Consider the following 23,118-nt stretch of genomic DNA (forward strand, 5'->3'; position numbering starts at 1 on the left):
GTAGCTTCTCTAGCCAACAGGGATGGACACCTACCTGGGCCAAACACTCCCCTGAGTGTCAACAGGTGACACAGGTCAACCCTTATATTGTAAGAGATATTATAGTAGAATGCATCCCCCTAACAACTACCCTAGGCTTCCCATCCGAGCCTGGTTTCTCTCTAGGGTGTTTTTCCTTCTGGGGTGTTCATCCTTCTAGGGTGTTTTTCCTTCTGGGGTGTTCATCCTTCTAGGGTGTTTTTCCTTCTGGGGTGTTTTTCCTTCTAGGGTGTTAATCCTTCTAGGGTGTTTTTCCTTCTAGGGTGTTAATCCTTCTAGGGTGTTAATCCTTCTATGGTGTTAATCCTTCTAGGGTGTTTTTCCTTCTATGGTGTTAATCCTTCTAGGGTGTTCATCCTTCTAGGGTGTTTTTCCTTCTATGGTGTTAATCCTTCTAGGGTGTTAATCCTTCTAGGGTGTTTTTCCTTCTGGGGTGTTAATCCTTCTGGGGTGTTTTTCCTTCTAGGGTGTTAATCCTTCTATGGTGTTAATCCTTCTATGGTGTTAATCCTTCTGGGGTGTTTTTCCTTCTAGGGTGTTTTTCCTTCTGGGGTGTTTGTCCTTCTATGGTGTTAATTCTTCTGGGGTGTTTTTCCTTCTGGGGTGTTTGTCCTTCTGGGGTGTTTGTCCTTCTATGGTGTTAATCCTTCTAGGGTGTTACTCCTTCTAGGGTGTTAATCCTTCTAGGGTGTTTTTCCTTCTGGGGTGTTTTTCCTTCTAGGGTGTTTTTCCTTCTAGGGTGTTCATCCTTCTATGGTGTTAATCCTTCTAGGGTGTTTTTCCTTCTAGGGTGTGTTTCCTTATAGGGTGTTAATCCTTCTAGGGTGTTTTTACTGGTTCTAATGTATTGCTTCTAATTCTGCTTGCTGAGCACTTTGTAAAACTGAGATGTAGAAAGGGTTTTATAAATAGATTTGATTTGTATTAGGGTTCTATCCAGATTTTTTATTATGGAATTTTCTATATGGCGGAATATCGCCAAAATAATATAAATATTTAATTTAGAAGAAAAACAATTTTACATTTAATTGAAACAACTATTCACTATGGCAGATACAGTATATCTTACACAGCATTTCAATCAAAAACAAGTCAAATAGAGATATAAATAAATACTTCATGTTGATTGGATCGGCACTACAGCTCTCTGTGCTCTTCTTTTACGAAGCAGCTTCTTGGCCGATTCCTTAAACTCCTCTGTCTTCAGAACATATATGATGGGGTTGAGCATGGGCGGCAGCAGCAAAGTCAGGGAGAGGTTGAATATCCGGGCGTTGGTTGGTATGATTGGGTGAAGGAGGTAGGTGATATTAATAGGCAGGTATAATATGGCTACGAGTATCAGGTGTGAGGTACACGTCTTCAAGCCTCTGACTCTGAGAGAGGGAGAGAGAGAGGGAGAGAGAATGACAGATGGAGAGAGGGAGAGAGAGAGAAGGAGAAGTGTCAGTACAGTGAGTCATAACCTATCCAGTTCAATTGCATTCTCCATATTTACCAGCCTTTCTCACCATAACAAGTCCATCACTCTAACATACACACACTGTACAGTCTATACAAACGAATGTGGACACCCATTCAAATGAGTGGATTCAGCTATTTCAGCCTCACCCGTTGCTGACAGGTGTATAAAATGGAGCACACAGCCATGCGATCTCCATTAACATGCAGTGGCAGCAGTAGCATGGCCTTACTGAGGAGATCAGTGACTTCCAACATAGTACTGCCATAGGATGCCAATTCTCCAACAAGTCAGTTCATCACATGTCTGACCTGCTTGAGCCACCCAGATGAACTGTAAGTGCTGTTAATGTGAAGTGGAAACGTCTAGGTGTCACGATCGTCGTATGAGTGAGACCAAGGCCCAGGGTAGTAATGAATGAATGAATGAAACACTTAACAAAACCAACAAACGACACGTGAAGCTATACAACTTAGTGCAGACAGGCAACTAAACATAGTCAAGATCCCACAACACAAATTAGGAAAATGGCTACCTAAATATGATCCCCAATCAGAGACAACGATTAACAGCTGTCTTTGATTGGGAACCATATCAGGCCAAAATAGACATACAAAAACCCCTAGACATACAAAAACTAGAGTACCCACCCTAGTCACACCCTGACCTAACCAACATATACAGAAAAACAGAGATATCTAAGGTCAGGACGTGACACTAGGAGCAACAATGACTCAGCCGCGAAGTGGTAGGCCACACAATGTCACAGAATGGGACCGAGGAATGCTGAAGCATGTAGAGCGTAAAAATTGTCTGTCCTCAGTTGCAACACAGCTACCTAGTTTCAAACTGCCTCTGGAAGCAACGTCAGTGCAATAACTGTCTGTCAGGAGCTTCATGAAATGGATTTCAATACAATGGAGTATCCGCACACAAGCCAAAGATCACCATGCGCAATGCCACGCGTCAGCTAGAGTGGTGTAAAGCTTTCCGCCATTGGACTCATTGGAACAATGGAAACCGGCAGTCCGACGGATGAATCTGGGTTTGGCAGATGCCAGGAGAACGCTACCTGCCCCAATGCATAGTGCCAACTGTAAAGTTTGGTGAAGGAGGAATAGTGGCCTGGAGCTGTTTTTTAATGGTTCGGGCTAGGCCCCTTAGATCCAGTAAAGGGACATCTTAACGCTACAGCATTCAATGACATTCTAATCGATTCTGTGCTTCCAACTATGTGACAGGAAGGCCCTTTTCTGTTTCAGCATGACAATGCACAGAGCACTGACCTCAAACCCATCAAACAACTTTGGGATGAAATGGAACACCGACTGCAAGCCGGGTCTAATCGCCCCACATCAGCCCCCGACCTCACTAATGCTCTTGTGGCTGAATGGAAGCAAGTCCCCGCAGCAATGTTCCAACATCTAGCGGAAAGCCTTCACATAAGAGTGGAGAGTGTTATAACAGCAATGGGGGGACCAACTCCAAATTAATGGCCATGATTTTGGAATGAGATGTCTGACGAGCAGTATGTGTGTCCACATACTTTTGGTCATAAGGTGTAGGTCTGAGGCAGCAGAACAAGAGCTATATATTTATATTTATATGTGGTTAAATCTCTGACTCTGATCAGTATGACTTCTCACCTGTCCTGGGGCAGTGTGATGGTGACCAGGGCGTGTGTGATACAGATGTATGATGATATGATGAAGACCATGGGGAAATAGAGCATTAAACAGGGGTTGAGATAAGATATTACTATGTTAGGGACCACATCAGAACAGGGGGCCGCCAGACGGAACAGGGGACCGTGGTCACAGAAGTAGCTGTTGATCACCAGAGACCTACAATACAATACATCTTCATTGTCCACATGTTACAGTAATCAACTGATCATTTATTTTTACAGCACCTGGCCCGGGATTCAAACCGGGAACCTTTCTGCAACAGGTTCACCTCCTCAGCCACCTACCGGCAGAAGGTGAGTCGGGTGATGAAGAACACAGCCAGAAACACCAGGAACACAGCAAACGCCCAGGCAGCACCCATCAGCTGGAACATGGACCTGTGAGTCACCATCATATGGTACCTAATATGGACAGTGGAAAGAAGCTGTTATCAGGGATTTTAGATGCAGTGTATCCATATATCAGGTTGAATTGTCAGTGAAAGCAGAAACATTATTATCACACAAGGGGCAATTATGAAGGCCTTTTAAATTGTATTTTTTGAATTATTAGATTTGATGTATTATCTGAGACCTGAGTGGGTAGCAGATGGCCACCAGTCTGTCATAAGAGAGGATGATGAGGTTGAAGGACTGCATGTTGAGGAAGAGGAAGATGAAGAAGAGGCTAGCGAGGCACTGGTTGTAGGAGATGAGCTGTCTGCTGAACAGGAATGTATCCAGTAGCTTGGGGACCATGGCAGTGCTCCCACACACGTCTGTGAAGGCCAGGTTGAACACAGCAATGCACTTGGGGCTGTAAGGGTAAGATCCTGACTTGATTATCTCCATGGGGAAATGTTTGTATGTGCACTAGACACAGGACATAGACAATTACAGAGAAGGTAAATACAATCAATCAGTAAAGAAGTAGACAAAAAGTGCAGATCCTAAACATCTTTACACTGTCATCTGTAATGTGTAAGTTATCAACTATAGACCATCCAGCTGATCTAATGGTGGTTTTCATTCAGAATCAACTACAGACCATCCAGCTGATCTAATGGTGGTTTTCATTCAGAATCAACTACAGACCATCCAGCTGATCTAATGGTGGTTTTCATTCAGAATCAACTACAGACCATCCAGCTGAACCTAATGGTGGTTTTCATTCAGAATCAACTACAGACCATCCAGCTGAACCTAATGGTGGTTTTCATTCAGAATCAACTATAGACCATCCAGCTGAACCTAATGGTGGTTTTCATTCAGAATCAACTATAGACCATCCGGCTGATCTAATGGTGGTTTTCATTCAGAATCAACTATAGACCATCCAGCTGAACCTAATGGTGGTTTTCATTCAGAATCAACTACAGACCATCCAGCTGAAACGAATGGTGGTTTTTATTCAGAATCAACTACAGACCATCCGGCTGATCTAATGGTGTTTTTTATTCAGAATCAACTATAGACCATCCAGCTGAACCTAATGGTGGTTTTCATTCAGAATCAACTACAGACCATCCAGCTGAACCTAATGGTGGTTTTCATTCAGAATCAACTACAGACCATCCAGCTGAACCTAATGGTGGTTTTCATTCAGAATCAACTACAGACCATCCAGCTGAACCTAATGGTGGTTTTCATTCAGATGCCTTATTGAGAGGCAGGCCGGTAACCAGGGATACAGTTGAAATCCCGAGCTGATGGGGGGAATCTAAAAGGAGTGAACTAGCAGCCAGAACCCCTGTGCTGCTTCAGCTTGTGTTGTGTGTGTTGTGGTTCATCTGGTTGGGTTCTGGAACTGCAAAAATACAGTCCAATAAAGGTAGAATTCTGCTGTATTATTACCACTGAGATAAAAGAGGACTGATTACCTGTGGAGACTGTTGTCCATGTAGATAACCATCATGACGAAGCTGTTGCCCACCTAGACACACACACACACACACACACACACACACACACACACACACACACACACACACACGCAGACAGGAGAAAACATGAACCACAATGTAAATAGAGGTAAATTCATTTTTCACTTTTCATTTTTCACCTGTTGACTATGGGTGACCCCCAGCTGAAATGTTAATGCACCATATCAGGTTTTCTTATGTAAAACAAAATGTGAGAGAGTAATAGGATACGGCATGTGTCAAAATTGATTGATTGCTGACCTTATGACCTGATGACATGTACAGAATATGTGCCCCCGCCCCGCCCCCCCTGTTCGTGTGGTCATGTGTTTGAACTTTTGGGGCCCATGCCCCCCTCCACCCCCCAGTTTTATCTCCCTTATGGTTGTTATCTATGAAGCAGGAATGTCTGGGGCTATAGATAGCGCTGGGGCCTCAGCATTATAAATGTCCAGAACAAGCCATTTTTTAAGACCTGAATATTAAGCATCTAAAAATATGTCTACAAGGGGAATTCTCTGAGTGCTCTGTAGCTCATGTCACGAACCCAACGCCAAAAGCTTGGAGGATATTTTGGTAGAGGCTCCCGAATGTTTTAACGGATTTCTGTGTACAAGCGAGGGCCATATTTCGTACAGATTCAACCCGGAGGAATCTACGGTTAAGATATTCACAGACAGCGTGTCCCAACCCTTTTATCGTGCAGAACCCGAGCCTTTTTCTCCAGCGCTAAGGATGCGAGAATGGCTTAAAATAAGGCTAGCTTTGTGTCAAATGGAACGTGCCCTGAGTGCTTCAAGGCTGCCAGGATATGCGTTGGAAGAACAAGTCTGTGGACGTCAGGATCTAATGGCTCTGAGAGTCACGTCCATGGGGTATACCCCGGACTCCAGAGTGACAATTTTAGCATGTGAACAATTTGACAGGTCAAATGCTACGAAAACGGTCAGTCCATATGTATCCTCCAAAGCATGCAAGGATGTAAATTTTTTTCAAATAATGTTCAGTTTTAAATGGCGCGATTACCACATTTTCCAAACCCTGATGAATAAGCTGGACAGTCTTTTCGAAAATCGTGAACAATTACGGCGATGGCCTAGGTTATCGTTGAGACATACCCCGGAACAACATAGGTTATCGTTGAGACATACCCCGGAACAACAACAAGTTCGAAGGCGGATCTTTCCCTGGCAGGAAAGTGGACAGAGCTTCGACGGAGCGCGGAAAAGACTTTGTGATGGGGAATTGGAAACGGATAATGTTCAGGGCTAACAGGACCCCATATATCTGTAAGAAATAGTTAAAATAAATGTTGAATTATAACGTGTGTTAACCTCTTAAGTCGACCCTCTACTTTTTTGAACATTCTGTTAAAAATATAAAGTAAAAGCAAAGTATACAGCCGCAATATACGATGCACCAAAAAAGCGTTTTTTAAACGTGTATAGAACCCAGATACCGCCCGCAACGGCGCTGAAAGATGAAGTGTTGATGTCTAACGGACAGCATTGGGGGCATCTGTTTGATTACTTGGCCTGTAGCGTGAAACTCTATACGTTAGCCGAAGGAGAAGAATATACCGACCAGAAATTAGGCGTGACTTATGATGTTGAAGACTGGACAGTTTTTCGACAGGTTTTGTGTCCCGAACTGAGCCGTATCACCAAGGGTTACAGCTTGTTCACAGGCTACGAGACCCGTTGGGAAGGTACCCCGGACACCTCAGGAAGAGTATTTCACAGAGTTAAAATGTAGGTGTTAATTTTTGAAAATGTATACCCCCCCATTTAACTAAGGGGTAGCGCTCTGTTCTCTCAAGCTAGGGTCTGGCGCAGACAACTGTAAGATCTGAAAAAAAAACATGTATTATTTTATAGTCTATTCCTACATTGGGTATGTTATGAACATTACGTTTTATTAAAGTTTGTAATAATGTACAAAGACCTGCATCCAAGGTTTTTTTTATTTTTACATAAAACACGTGTGCTGCATGTTTAAATATTATTCAAATGGGTTACTTAATTCAAAAATGTCTTAAAGGTTGTACGAAATATTTTGGAATTCAATAAAAGGAATGTTTAAAAACGGTATCTCACCCTTTAACTATGGGAAAAACCTATTTAACAACGTCTTCCAGCTCTGTCGCGAAGTAAAATAGAATCAGAGTGTTTGTGTGTGTGTGGGGAGGGGTCTTGAGGCGGAGCAACAGGCGTGTGTGTGTGTGTGTGTGTGTGTGTGTGTGTGTGTGTGTGTGTGTGTGTGTGTGTGTGTGTGTGTGTGTGTGTGTGTGTGTGTGTTGGTTGGTTGTGTGTGTAACATAAATCCTAAGGTTGGGGGTCCCAGAACTCTTATCTGTAGAGAACCGTTTGAAACCAAGGTGTGCACTATCATGCATAAGGCATGTCGAGATATCAGCCGAACAGCGGGGGTTAAACATAGATATCTCTAATCTGCGGCCCCCACACACCCCGTTTGCAGACAGAATGTCACGACATCCCCTCCTGTTGTTTGAATTCACAGCCTGTGTTCTCTAAACCAGACATACATGGGTTGGGGTGTAGCATACATCTCTCAAAAAAACTCATTCCGAACTTTTAGATAGTTAGGGACAGAACTATTTTTTAACGTTGTCAGCATTGCTTTAGCGCAAACATAAAGGCCCGAATATTGAGCTGCAAGGACAGATTAAAATAATAATAATAATATTCGGAATAAGGGAATCTCGCATAATGGATATTTCTGGAGGTGAGTAAATGAAAAAAACATATTTTAAGATTTGTTTGAATATTATTGGAATATTAAACCCTAGTTATTTGGGTATTTCAGGCCAAAAGCCCAATATAGGTTAAAAAAATAAAAAATAAAGTGTAGATATAGCGTATAACTGTTAACATTGTCTAATGGAATCTAGGATCCCCGACATTTACGCAGCTTTTACGCGATTTACCTGATCTGGAACATGATGGGGGTTCGCAGGAGCAAAAGTCTGGCAGACAATCACCAACGGCCTTTTTTCGTTGTAAGTCCTTATAATTAAACACATACCCAAGAAATATTTATATATAAACATTTTAAAAATAGGTTGTACTATTTTTTTAAACTATTTTATGTATTTACAGCCGACATACAGCCCTTTATGATAAAGGATGCGTTATGGACAGCTGACACGCAGGACTTTGATGCAATTCTACCGTTCTGTACGAGCGCTTTTTCAAACTCACCGCGAATCCAGGGAACATCGACCCCCTCCCGACATATTCCAGACCCCAACAGGCAACGATCAACTGTGGCCCAAGTACACTGCTCAGAATCAAGCCCACCCGAAAACTACTGTTGGGCCGGGAACTTGCTGCTTCACGAGCCGGCGCTCCAGGGACAAGGTATGGGACCATTATACAGTTTTGTTATTAGTTATCAGCCTTTTTATTAGTTATAGATCTGTTGATAGCCTATGTTAAAACAAGGACAAATAATGTTTTTTCAGACTGCCCGGAGACAGACCCAGCAGAATCTGGAACGCTAGAGGGAAAAAGTCACACACCCCCCGGTTTCGGCGATTCGTCACAACAAGCGCCAAAAAAGCCGAGGTATTTTAACTATGTACTGTTAATATATATTATTATAACGGAAAGGTATTTGACATTTGTATGTAGCTAACATATATATTTTTATATCTAATAACGTAATTATGTATGTATTATTTTCATTCAGACTCCGCACCGGCGAAAAACGGCACAGACGACCACATAAATCTAGAGCTGGGGGATTCCGGCGCCCCGAGCATTCCGAATGAAACACCCAAGAGACCTGTTTTTAATGACATGTCAGATGTTGATGACCAGCTATTCTGTGATGCGGCCAACCTTATAGACCCAGTCAATTCTACGGCCTCAATACCTGCAGCCGAACAAGAAAGGTTTTTCACATTATTTTCCAGGGCTTTGAAATCGAGGAATGTTTTGCTATACAAACGACTGGGGGATTTAATTGAGAGACAGTACAGAGACGATATGTTATTCTGGCATAGAACAATTCCACGCATGTTAACCTGTTGCTTCTACCCGGGACGCTTGCGTCCCAACTAGAGCTCTGGAAATGCAAATGCGCTACGCTAAATGCTAATAGTATTAGTTAAAACTCAAAAGTTCATTAAAATACACATGCAGGGTATCGAATTAAAGCTACACTTGTTGTGAATCCAGGCAACCAGTCAGATTTTTTAAATGCTTTTCGGCGAAAGCATGAGAAGCTATTATCTGATAGCATGCAACACCCCAAAAGACCCACAGGGGACGTAAACAAAATAATTAGCATTTCGGCGTTACACAAACCGCACAATAAAATAGAAAACATTCATTACCTTTCACCATCTTCTTTGTTGGCACTCCTAGATGTCCCATAAACACTATTTGGGTCTTTATTTCGATTAAATCGGTCCATATAAAGCCTAGATATCGTTATATGTAGACTGTGTGATAAACGAAAAAAACATTGTTTCAAAACGTAACATCATTTTTTTTAATTCAAAAAGTCGACGATAAACTTTCACAAAACACTTCGAAATACGTTTGTAATGCAACTTTAGGTATTAGTAAACGTTAATAAGCGATAAAATTCATCAGGAGGCGATGTAAAGATTATTAGCTGTCCGTCTGGAAAAATGTCCGGCTAGAAACTCAACGAAAATATCCGGTCCTAGACCGGATTAGATACGGTGTCCTGTATGTGTTTGACCAAGAAAAAACTCGAAGGGAAATGACAAGACTCTAGACACCCTGTGGAAGCTGTAGGTACTGCAACCTCAGTCAATTAATTGTGGTTCACGTTTATCAATGGGTTCAAGTAGCGCATGGATATATTTTCCCCATTTTCAGTGATCAGTTTTTCCTGTGCTTTTCGATGTAAATGCCTTTCTGGTAAAGCCACAGCAGTGATTTAACCAGTTTTTTAAACGTCTGAGTGTTTTCTATCCACACAGACTAAGCAAATGCATATACTATATTCCTGGCATGAGTAGCAGGGCGCTGAAATGTTGCGCGATTTTTAACAGAATGTTCAAAAAAGTAGAGGGTCGACTGAAGAGGTTAAACAGCAACCCCATTAAAAAACGCAAATACAGACGCTAAAATCATACATGTAACACCAACCATTACAGAAAGAAAAAAAACGAACACTCTTAATTATCCAAAAATGGCAGAACTAACGCAACACGGGGAGACAGTTGAAAGCCTCTTATCCCAGATTCCAGACGAACTCCTAGAAGTTATAAGACGTATGAACGATTCAGGAACGTTAGATGAAAGCATATTAACACAGATTCCAGCCGAACTCTTAGAAATGATTAATCGTATGAACCAGTTGAGTTGAGGAAAACATGTTATCCCAGATTCCCGAAGCCCTCATAACCTTAATTAATCGTATGAACGCGAGTCAGACAATTTCGGCCCCGACAACCCCGACAGCGATAGACACCCCGTAACGCCTAGGTCCGTAGAGTCTGAAACGCCACAAGATGTTTTTGGGGAATTGGACAATTATCTAATAAATCTGGCTGCAGATGTTCATGATAGACGTGTCAGGGTTGTGTACAGGAATAAATTCAACAATACAGAGATTCGACAGTTTTTCAATTTCCTATGTGTGAATCAGAATCTTGACTATGCTGTATTTTACATGATGATAATGGACACTCTGAATGACCTGTTAGAAACAGCAAGAGATTATGGCGAACCTCGTGATGTCTTACAGTTGGAAATATGTGGAGATAGCCTGCATAATTCAGTATCTCTTCTTTTACCCAATGGCGAAGCAGATCTTGAAAAATTTACAGCGCTGGTAGAACGCCTTGTTCAGTCAAATTTAGCCATCATAGCCGATCGAACCCTAGAGCTTGTAGTGCAAATAATATGTCAACCACAGGGGGGCGGTGGGCGGAGAAGGAAGCTTGATAGCCTAATGCAGTCAGAAATCATAAGCAATAAAAGGGCCTACCTCATAAACGTTCACAATCCCGATAATAAGCTATGTTTTGCAATAGGCCTAGCGCATTTACTTAACCCCGGATGTACTGATCTGACGGCATTGCAAAAGGCTAGAGAGATCCAAACGGCGGTGGGTCTCGGGCTCCATGAAGGCGTGGCATTCTCAGACATTGTCAAATTTGAAAACCTTCTGAATATCAAGATTGTGGTTTTGTACCACAGTAGAGCTAATGCAGCTCTCTTGAAGTTCCAAAACACCCCCCAACCGCACCCCCAGATTCTGTACTTTTATGTGCAAAACGAACATTACTATGCCGTTACAAACGTCACGGCGTTCCTAGGGGCAACCTATGTGTGTAGATCCTGCCATACCGGCTACACTCGTGCCGTTATAACTGTTCTGTATGTCAGGATGCCGAGTGCCCTATGCAGACCCTAAACTTGACACCATGTGAGGATTGCCATCGCACATGTCGTTCGACCTACTGTTACGATAAACACAAAATTGAAACATGGCACCCTAAGGCCTGTAAATCTGTAAGCATTTGTGCCATTAACAAGAAATGCCCAAGTGCCACACGAGTGTTATATTCAGCCCTTGGCTGAAGATGAACCTTCAGAGAAATATGTGTTCTATGATTTTGAGACAAATCAACAATCGGGGGATCATTTGCCTATTTTTGTATCTACCATGACATTCACGGGGGAAAAGTGGTCTGCAGAAGGATCCAATTGTGCACTACTCTTTCTAAAACATTTTAGAAAACCACAGTACCGAAACTTTACGTTCATAGCGCACAATGCTAGAGCCTACGACTCGTACCTTCTTCTGAACCCCTTGATAAAGCAAGGCATAGCGCCGAGGGTCCTAGCGCAAGGGAGTAAAATCCTGTGTTTTGTAGATCCCGCCTTCAACCAGAGATACATTGACAGTTTAAGCTTCTTACCCATGAGATTGGCTCAAATGCCAGAGGCCTTGGGTTTTGAAAACTCTGTGAAAGGCTGGTTCCCCACTTCTTCACATCTGAGGAGAATCTACACTATATAGGATCATATCCCAGCCCAGAAATGTATGGGTGTGATCAAATGTCTCCCAAAGAGCGAGAGAGATTCATGACTTGGTATGAGACAGTAAGACATGGCACCTTTGATTTCCATAAAGAGATGGAATCATACTGTGACAATGATGTGGTTATACTTCGTGAAGATGCCTCAGATTCAGAGAAGAGGTAATCAAAGATGCAGGTATTGACCCTTGGAGTTGTACAACGATTGCATCGGCATGCATGAAAACATACCGTACACACTATATGCCGACATCCTCTATAGCGATCCCCTCGCCTGACAACTACCGACGCCAGTTCAAGGCCTACTCTAGTGGGTCCATTCAATGGCTAGAGTATATGGCCCAGGATAAAGACATTTTTATTCAACATGCTTTGAATCGAGGGGAGAAGGCGTTTGGCTCTTACCATGTAGATGGCTACACCAAGATTGACGGGGTTGAGACCGTGTATGAGTACAACGGTTGTTTCTTCCATGGTTGCAAATCTTGCTTTGTGCCCCAGAACATATGTGTCCTAACCCAAAAGACTTTTGGGGAAATGTACCAAGAGTTTCAAGACAAAGTTGATTCGTTACAGGCTACTTACGGTCTAAAAGTGGTTGTTTTGTGGGAGCACGAATGGACAGCCCTCAAAAAGTCTGATCCTCATGTTCAAGCATTCCTTTCCAGCTTTGACATCCCAGAACCTCTGGAGCCAAGACAGGCCTTGTATGGCGGCCGTACCAATGCTTTGACATTGAGGTATGTAGCGCAACTCGACGAGACAATAGGCTATGTGGATTTTACATCCCTTTATCCGCATGTAATGAGTTCCTCATGCTATCCTATAGGTCATCCTGAAATTATTCATCGTGATTTTGACTTACCTCAAAACTATTTTGGTCTGATCAAAGCAACAGTCTACCCTCCAAGGGGTTTGTTTATACCTGTGTTGCCTTACAGGGGCCCTCAAGGAAAACTTTTCTTTCCCCTTTGTCGCACCTGCAGTGAAAACATACAACAAACCCCATGTGATCACACCGATCAAGAAAGAGCACTGACAGGCGTATGTGTCACAGCTGAATTCTCTAAGGCTTTAGAGATGGGGTATCGTGTGGCCAAAATCTTTGAAGTATGGAACTTTCCAAAGAAATCAGACACTCTTTTTAAAGAGTACATCAAGACCTTCTTGAGATGTAAGCAAATGGCTTCAGGCTATCCTGCATCGGTCACAGATCAAGAAAGTAAAGACAGGTACATTCAAGAGAAGGCTTCCTTCTTGACCCTGACAGAATAGAGGTCAACAAAACCAAACGAAATGTGTCGAAATTGTACCTAAATTCGCTTTGGGGCAAATTAGCGCAGAGGTGTAATATGTTGACAACGTCGATTATTAAAGACCCTGAATAATTTTTGGAATTCATTTTTCGGACCAATACGAAATTTCACATTTTTCATTCTTGAGTCAAGACATTGCCTTGGTGCAATGGCGACGTAACAAGAAGTGGGTTCTACCCCCGGGTAATGTAAATGTGTTTCTTGCAGCATTTACCACGGCCTATGGCCGACTTGAACTGTACAAGCTCATGGAGCAGCTTCAGAGGCGGGTACTTTACCACGACACAGACTCTGTGGTCTATGTAAGCAAACCAGGGATTGGAGCCCCCACTCAGCAACTATCTGGGTGGCTTAACGAGCGAACTCGCAGAGGGTGACCATATCACAGAATGGTCATCCTGTGGGCCCAAAAGCTATGCTTTTAGAACGCTAAAGAATCACGTGGTATTGAAAGCCAAAGGAGTGACTCAAAACTATGAAAATGCCCAGCGTGTAAACTTGGAATCAATCACACGCTTGGTTGAGGGGTTCCTAAATGACAGGAATAGTGACTTGGAGATTTTGAGCTCCTACAAAAAGATTGTTAGGGATAAAAAGGGCTTCCATCTGAGGAATGCCCCACTCATTAAAAGATTCAGGGTTGTCTATGACAAGAGAGTGCTTTTGCCTGACGGGACTACATTGCCCTATGGCTACTGACTTATGCTACAAGCTACAGGGGTCTTAAAGCTTAAGATATAATGACTGCTGTAGAAGGTTTTGACCCCCGGTTGCAACTACCATTTTCGGCCTTAATCGCAGGGCCTTCGAATAGTGGTAAAACTTGTTTTGTAAAAAGTATTTTAGAGAATTCTGAACATGTGTTATCTCAAAAGCCTGATAATGTTGTGTGGTGTTATTCATGTTATCAACCTCTGTATGATGAATTGTTGAAGACAATAAAAATCAAGTTTGTTGAAGGAATACCCTGTCTGATGATGAACTTTTACCTCCTCATAAAAACAATCTGTTGGTTTTGGACGATATGCTATTTGCAGGTAGCGAACATCCCGAAATTGCCCGAGCGTTTACCCAATATACTCATCATAGAAACCTGTCCGTGCTTTACTTGGTGCAGAATGTGTTTCACCAAGGTAAAAATAGCCGCACCATCAATTTGAACGCCAATTACATGGTTTTGTTCAAAAATCCTAGAGACAAACTACAAATTAACACTCTAGCTCAGCAGATGTACCCGGGAAGGAAATCCTACTTTATGGAGAGCTACGAGGACGCAACCCAAGCGCCATTTTCTTATTTAATCGTGGATTTAAAAGCAAATACTCCAGAACACCTGAGGCTACGAACCGGTCTGTTCCCGTGGGAGTGGCCGGCTGCGTACATTCCTAAAAAAAAGTAGCCGCTATGTCTCTGCGTTTAAAAAGAAACTTGCCCCTCTTAAGAAGCCTAGTTGGGGCTACATCTAATGAACGGAAGGCCATCTTGGGTCACTGTTCTTCAGATCTCATATTATCCCTATGTGAGATTGCTTTGAATCTTCTCAAAGGACGCATTCCACTCACCCTGACACAATTGAAAAAATTAAAGAGACAAAAGACCTCGATCAAGCTCTTTGCCAATAAAAGGGTCAGTCTTCAAAGGAAACGACATAGCATACAACAGTCTGGCGGTTTTATTCTACCTTTACTAAGTATAGCCGTGCCCTTCATCACCAGCCTTATTGCAGCCCGACGTGGTGGTTGAACACATAGGGTGATGGCCAATAAAATGTATCTGGTGCCACAACAAGAGTTGGATAGACTTAAAAACAAATGCAGGGGCCCCGAAAATATCAGACAAACAGTGGAAAATGATTTGGATACGGCCATGAAGGATATTTTGAATCAAAAAGGATTGAACCCCTATGATAAGGTCCAAAAATACACAAACCTCTTGCAAAGGTATTTGTCCTTGGTGAAACAAGGGGAGAGAGAGACAGGCCATTTAACTATTTCCCTACAGGACCCTTTAAAAGATGACGAGCCTCGCGAGAGCCACGCCCCTGTAAGGCCTGTACCTGCGAGCTACCATCTGAAGATCAAATGCCTGTTGAAGATAAAGTTATGCATGACTTGTTAACCCATGTTCCGGCACGTAACAGGAAAAATGTTAGCTACATTATGAACAAGCTAAAAGACTCAAATGGGGCAGCTACTTGGAATGACAAAGGAGAGTTTATCCTTCAGGGGGCTGTTGTCAAGGGTTCACATATACTTGACTTGCTTAAAAGTACCACATCTGCCCACAAGGTGGCTGATGACCGAAGACCTCCAGGGTGGCTTCAGTTTCTTAAGGCCCTGGCCATCCTCAACATACCCCTCTCGGGTGTACCCAACTATAAGATTCGGCAACAGATTCACTCTTTAAAACACAAACCGTCACCGAGATACAGCACCCCTAAAGATGCCCCAAAACCCTCGCATCCTTATGAAATGAATGACGGTAACCCATTTACCCCCCTGAAAGCCTCTGGACCTTTCCCTAATCCCGATCTCTCTGGGTGGTTAGCCTTTTGAATGACTTTTGAATGACTATGATTAAATTCAATACATTTTATTTGAAAAATAAGCAATTTAACATTTGTGGCATTCTTGAAACATTTGGCGTGAGCATACGCCTTGATTACACGTTCTTAGAGGATACACATTTGAACACTTTTGATATTTTCTAACAAAACAAGCTACAACTTTATCATTACTTCTTAAATCATCCTTATAAAGAGACATAACATCTTCAAAAGAAACTCCCCGGGCTCTTTGGCATAGGTAGAATACACAGTGTTGACCGCATGTTGTTGAAAGGGTATCTTGCACCTGTTTGATATTGTAGTATATCTTTGAGCCATTTTTGGTCAGAAATTCTTTAATAGATTTGGGGAAATGTGAAAAACCGGGTGGGAAACCATAGGAATCAAAAAAGTTGAGATTTTTCTTCCTCCTTCCTCTTCTAAGGTCACAGCTAACCAATGTTCACCCGGCATGTTTTTAGGATGGGTATTGACAATAAACATTGCAGGTCGCACCTTCCATTTCTCCATAGGTAATTCATCACAAGCCAACACTCCGCAAAATTGTTTTCCAATCAGTCGGCTCATCAGCCCTTCCAACTCTTGGGTATTCATGTCTTTTGCTCAACGATCCTTAATAATAATCTACTAAAACCTGTCTTCGGCTATTCACCTCCAAGATTGAATCAGAGCAGGCATAAACAATCATGCTAACCGTACAGGCTAAAGGTGTACGGAAACGCATTTCCAGCCTGAGGTTACCTTGGGACACCACAGAAAGATTTCCTGAGGTGTCATCATCTGGGGATAAATTGAAAGCATACATTGTGTAACCCTCGGCAAAATCATTTCTGTCAATAGGTAAAGAGAGATCTTTTAGATGCCTCCCGGTAGCCAGGAATAGATTGTAAAATTCTCGCACAGATATGTTGTTATTAAATTGCGGTTGGAAAGCCTTAGCAGGGACCTGACGTCCGTCCTGACACAGAGCGACATACTCTGCATTGAAGTGTTGAAAATTAAAGTTTTTTTTATTTAAGCTGCCCGTATTGGAGGCGTGATCAACCAAACCTATAACTACGTATCGCGGTAAAGGGCCTAGAAATAGGTTTTCTTGACTGCAGATTCTGCTGCCCACAGGTATGCTAAAGGTTTTCATGGTAATTCTTTGGAGAGGGTAAAGGGCATTTCCTTTCAGCAAAGCCTGTGAGTGACCCAGACGAACTGCCGGAGATACCGATACTTTTTTAATAAAAAGCGTGGCCCCCAACACTTTTAAGCTCTAGTCCCCATCCGTTGCAGACATTAGGCAAAACTCATCCTTGGCCCTGGTTAATTTTAGTCTTAAATCAACCGCATTTAAGAGTAAACGTTCTTGAAAGAAAATGTCAGAGTGTATAGGGCCTAGCAGATGAAACTCTCAAGATTCTGCACAGTAGAGAGCCCGGGCGGCCAGGCCTTTATTTGCACCTGTGGATGGGTCTGTCGATTCCATAGAGCCTCCTGCAGAATCCTTGCTAAAAAGCCCTGCGCTGAATTGGGTCTTGAGAGTGTCTTCAGAGTAGTTGAGTAAGCATTCCATGATGGCACGGTAGGGGTATGTGGCACTGCTTTGACTGATTAGCCGTTCCCCCAAAGTCACATCCACTTGGGAGAAGATGGTGGCCACTGGGTAATTAATGAGACTCACTTTGGCATCGTTTGCAATATCAGTACCATCTCTTTTGGTTACTTTTAGACGCAAATGCACCAAGGTGTTGTTGAGGTCCAGATAGTTGTCACCGTGGCCTGGTATGAAAAACTCTATGGGGCCGTTGTCTGTAATGGCAGAGAGTGGGGCTATCTCCACATAACTGGACCTCTACTGAATGTTGGGTTAAGGGGGCCGTGAAAAGATCGAGCTCTGTTTTTATAGCTTCAGAGGACATGCGGTGTAAAAGAGCCATGGTGCTTGTTCTTTTAGAAAATACTTCCGAGTATTCTTTTTACCGTTTTTGGTCCAGACCTCCTCACTTTACCCCGTCTTTGACTAACTGAGTTTCTTTTAACCGTTAACCTCCGTTTTTTAGGCTCAAGTCTTCGCCTTATACCGGGCGGTCTCTTTTTCGGTCTTCGAGACAACATCATCAACCCCGAGCCTTCTTGACTCTCGACATCTGGTGACGCCCTTCTGGTTATCGCATTGGCGACAACCTCACTTACTATATTTTTGCTGCTGATTTTAAATGCGGTTTGGCTATGCTGAAGCCTCTCTTCATAAACGGTAAAACCATCCTAAAGAGATTACGAATATCCCTCCGATCCCCGAACCATACATGGTGGGCGATCCATAATATCCTGGTAAGCCATTACCCACTTGATCCACATAGTATGTGACATACCGGTTAGGGTCGAGATGTCGGTGTTCCATAATTTTAATTTAGATGTATTATGTATATAAAATATATAATACTAATATTATATATGTAGAGAGGTTTTGGTGGGTCTAAAGTGGAGTTTACAATCGTTTTACCATAAGTAAATTCAATGTTTTCGTTCTGATCCGTTTTAAGCTCAACAAGAATGTTTTCAATATATTTCTTGCTTACAGGTACGTAGTGTGGCTTGTCGTAGGTGACAGTGACGATGTCCCCATCCTTTCCATCTATATGAACCGTTCTCAGGAGTGGCACACAGCTGTCTCCGACCCTTTGATATGATATGATGTCGGTATACACAAATATGTTGTAAAATCCTGCATGTATATCCGCGGGGAATGGGAATAATTTATCTCTCACATACGTCCATGTATTGGGCCCCATCCCTAACATGTAGGCTAAATTACCACTGGTCTTTATCCCCCGGAAGCATCTCCTGAGATTTGTACCCTTTTATGTATAGGGTTGTACATCAGGAATATTTCCATACTGTTCTGCGATAGCCGTTCATTCAACTCGGAGACGAGCCTTTCGACGGTTCTATAGAACCCTTTTTTTAACCTTAATAAATTTAGCAGGTTCCGTTAACTTTTTGAAATAAAATTCCCGGTCCTTATCTTTGATATAATACCAGCTATGGGGGTATGTAATCTCGCTGAGCCCTACTTCCCAGGCCTCTGATAACTCTATAGGCTTTGGAAAATTGGTTGTATAATTAGAACTCTGATTATTACGATATATGTGTGCGGACGCATTACTGGGGAGAGTCAGGTAGAAGCCGCTGTGTTCCATTATGCCCTCCGGTGTACACCCGAATGAGGATGTATTTTATCATGCATGGGGGTTTAAATTAACCCCTGATGCCTCCACTACATCCTTCTCTAATACCCAGCTGTTGAATTTTAGCGGCCAGTTTTTCCAGCGGACCAGCACCCATTTTTGACCTTTCTCTCTCTTTTGATCTAGAATCTCATCTACGTGAAACACCTTGTCTTTACCAACCGTTACCTTCTGTAATTCCTGCTCATAAAAAGATCCCGTTATAAGTTCCCCGTCATAATCTTTTAATATGTAGACCGGGGGTATGCGCGGCAGACATTCTGTAACCGTGAAAAGCTCATCACTGTATCCTTGCACATATTTTTTATCGAAAACACCCTCAACTTGGATATACGAACCAAGTCCCCACAATAAATTTAAATGTATTTTTTTCTTACGGCGAAGAGGGAGCAAACCATACAGATTTTTAAAGACTTGAAAAGAGTTTTCCGAAGAGACTTCGGAGGGTTTCATCCTTATACTTTTATGATAACTATTGTTATACGCAATTACTAAATCTTGAACTATATCGATATATCTATGCGTGTTGTGCGCTGTAAAATAGCGCCACATCCTCTCCTTCAGAGTCCTGTTAAAGCGTTCAACCACAGAAGCTTTCAAATCCGATCCTGTAGCAAAATGTACTATATTGTGCTTTTTCATTAGTTTCTGAAAGGTCTTATTAAAAAATTATTTTCCGCCATCGGTCTGCACTTTCTTGGGGGCGCCTCCTTCCTTCAAGATAGAGGCAAATGCCCTGGTCACCTCAGCGCCGCTCTTATTCTTTAAGACCCGGACAAAAGCTATTTTAGAGAAAATATCTATGACCGTTAGCATGTAGCGGTTTCCTTCATTTTTATCTGCAAGGGCCTGCATGTCACATAGATCCGCCTGAAATTGGGACAATGGGTGTGTAGAAAACTCTATTTCTAGGAAAATGTTTTCTCACGGGTTTATGTAGAGTGTGCGCATCTTGTTCGGATAGCCACTCAGTGACTTTAGCATCGCTTAACCAGTGACCTGTTTCTTCGGCTAAAGCGCGCTGTAAACGCTCCTTACCACCATAAGACCCCGGGTTAGAGGGATTATAATAAATGTTTTTCAAAATCTGCTCTGCCATCCTTCTTGCCTCTCTGAGGTACAATAATGTTAATGAGCCACTTTCAAATAAAAACAACATTTCATTTTCATTTTTGGGATTTTTATTTTCATGAAAACATTAGGTATTACGTATACAGACAATCCCTAATTCGTTGCAGGATACATGCCCCCTTTCTATGATCGAATCATGTAAAACCTTGTATATTTGGGTTAGATTAACAGGTTTGTTTCGCTGAATTTTTACAACAGACACATCCGCTATAAATGTATATAAACAACAAATATGATACATGGTACAATTAAAGGGTGTTTCAAACAAATAAAGTAAAATCTTAGACAAGGTTGTTTCTAGTTCTTCAGAATCACCACCAAGCCGGGTTACCATTTGTGTCCATTGTAGAACCTCGCCAGCATGGCGTACATGAGTCATGATTTGGTCCATTTTCAAAACACGCTCTACATTAGCCCCGGAATTGGGGGTTTTGTAGAACGAGACATTGTTCACTTTATTTTCAATAATTTGATGCATAACACTTGTAAGTTCTCTCAAAAGAAAAAATGTATTTATTCTATCTAGCATCGTATACATATAGTTACCCATTGCTCTACATCTAAATAACAAAAATGTCACTCGGGCTCTTGGGGTTTATTGAGCCAGAAAGCCAACACATCCGACACCACAGCCTCCCTGTATTTGTTATCCTCCACCAGGGTGTGTCGGATTTCTTTGAGTTTCTGGTGTATGTGAATTGCCTCCTTTAGCTCGTGTAGGAATGCTTCGGTTACCCCGTAAACTCTGGGGATAGACGGCACAAGGCCCATAGCCTCCAGGGCTCTGACCAGCGCCTATATGGTATAAACCGGCGGGACCAAAGTCTTTTCACCAGTGCCTCAAAATTGTTGAAGAAGTAGTATCTTGGGGGATCGTATAGGCAGGGGTGCCTTCGCTGGCTGGGGTGATTAATCTCACAACCGATGCATTTTTCTCGTATATATTCTCCAATCACCACGTCTAAAAGCGCGGCTACTGAGGCCTTGATTGTGTCAACAAAAATAGTACTGACCACCCCATCAAACACGTCCTCAGGTTGTGTACAGGTAGGGGGTGTCGAGGGTCTTGCCAGGGGGGAGTAGAATGGAGGGCTGCGAGGCATACAATCCTTAGTGTCGGGAGCCCAGGCCGTTTCGGAGTTCGGGTATGCGTTAGGAATATCCATGGTCAATGCGTAGGTTAAGAACTGTAGGTTTTAAGAACCAGCCTTTTTATTCTTGAACCAACCCTCGGGGTATCTGGGCGGGTTAACAACACAGCTTACCTCGCTTTCTTTGGGGCTGCCTCTCCTGACGTTGTATCTTCTTGGGGTTGCTTTGAGTCGTAATCCTCAGGATTCGTATATTATGCACTTTTTATCCGTACAATGCTCTGGCGCTTTTGGCTCTGTACAAACAGAGCGTCCAACAGCTCCAACATTTGCAATTCCATTAAAGGCCAGCTTTTAAGGGGTATAAGCATTCGAAGCCGGAAATCCCGTCCGAACCGCCAGCCCTGATGTTTTGGTTTCGGATTTCACGGTGCTGACGTAAAATTCCACGCACCCGCAAGGCCGTCCATTTATACGTTGTAATTTAACTCTGTGAAATACTCTTCCTGAGGTGTCCGGGGTACCTTCCCAACGGGTCTCGTAGCCTGTGAACAAGCTGTAACCCTTGGTGATACGGCTCAGTTCGGGACACAAAACCTGTCGAAAAACCGTCCAGTCTTCAACATCATAAGTCACGCCTAATTTCTGGTCGGTATATTCTTCTCCTTCGGCTAACGAGTTTCACGCTACAGGCCAAGTAATCAAACAGATGCCCCCAATGCTGTCCGTTAGACATCAACACTTCATCTTTCAGCGCCGTTGCGGGCGGTATCTGGGTTCTATACACGTTTAAAAACCGCTTTTTTGGTGCATCGTATATTGCGGCTGTATACTTTGCCCTTTCTCGATGTTTCAGACGCGGTCCTGCCTCCGAGGCTACAGTCATCACAGCTTTGCCACTGATCGCAAAATCCATGTTTAAAAAATAGGGTTTACGGTTCTGGGTTTCGCAAGCCTTGTTCTGGACATTTATAATGCTGAGGCCCCAGCGCTATCTATAGCCCCAGACATTCCTGCTTCATAGATAACAACCATAAGGGAGATAAAACTGGGGGTGGAGGGGGCATGGGCCCCAAAAGTTCAAACACCCTCTAACACATGACCACACGAACAGGGGGGGGGGCGGGGGCACATATTCAGTACATGTCATCAGGTCATAAGGTCAGCAATCAATCAATTTTGACACATGCCGTATCCTATTACTCTCTAATGTGTGCTTTCAAATGGAAAGTGAAAACTTTAGTAAATAAAGTGGATCAAATCAAATCAAAGTTAATTTGTCACATTCCTTGAATACAACATGTGTAGACCTTACAATGAAATGTTTACTTACAGGCTCAACTAGCTGACCCTGGCCGTACGTAACACCCTGGACTGGAGCTAGTTAGTAACAGACTAACAGAGCTATTTAGTAACAGCCTGGACCACAGCTATTTAGCAACAGCCTGGACCAGAGCTAGTTTGTAACAGCGTAGACCAGAGCTATGGACTAACCAGAGAGATGATGTATACGAAGCAGAGGAAGACGTAATAGTACTTCATGTGGGGTATGTCGATGAAACCACTGATGAAGAAGTAAGGGGGTCGGATAATGGTGTCAATGTTCTCTGTCTGGTTAGGGTCAGAGGTCAGGTAACTCAT

General features: G+C 42.8%; 1 protein-coding gene across 1 annotated transcript; it reads right to left on the bottom strand.

The window, feature by feature from the left end:
- Window positions 1–1,156: 1,156 nt before the first annotated feature.
- On the bottom strand, window positions 1,157–23,118 carry LOC115116984 (olfactory receptor 1E16-like). The gene is made up of 6 exons (XM_065004582.1): window positions 22,972–23,118; window positions 5,048–5,100; window positions 3,763–3,984; window positions 3,474–3,590; window positions 3,148–3,345; window positions 1,157–1,415 (listed from the first exon to the last, which is right to left on the bottom strand). The coding sequence occupies exons 1-6, from the start codon at window positions 23,116–23,118 to the stop codon at window positions 1,157–1,159; spliced, it is 996 nt and encodes a 331-aa protein (XP_064860654.1).

Source organism: Oncorhynchus nerka, linkage group LG19 (genome assembly GCF_034236695.1).
Source record: "Oncorhynchus nerka isolate Pitt River linkage group LG19, Oner_Uvic_2.0, whole genome shotgun sequence".
Taxonomy (NCBI): Eukaryota; Metazoa; Chordata; class Actinopteri; order Salmoniformes; family Salmonidae; genus Oncorhynchus; species Oncorhynchus nerka.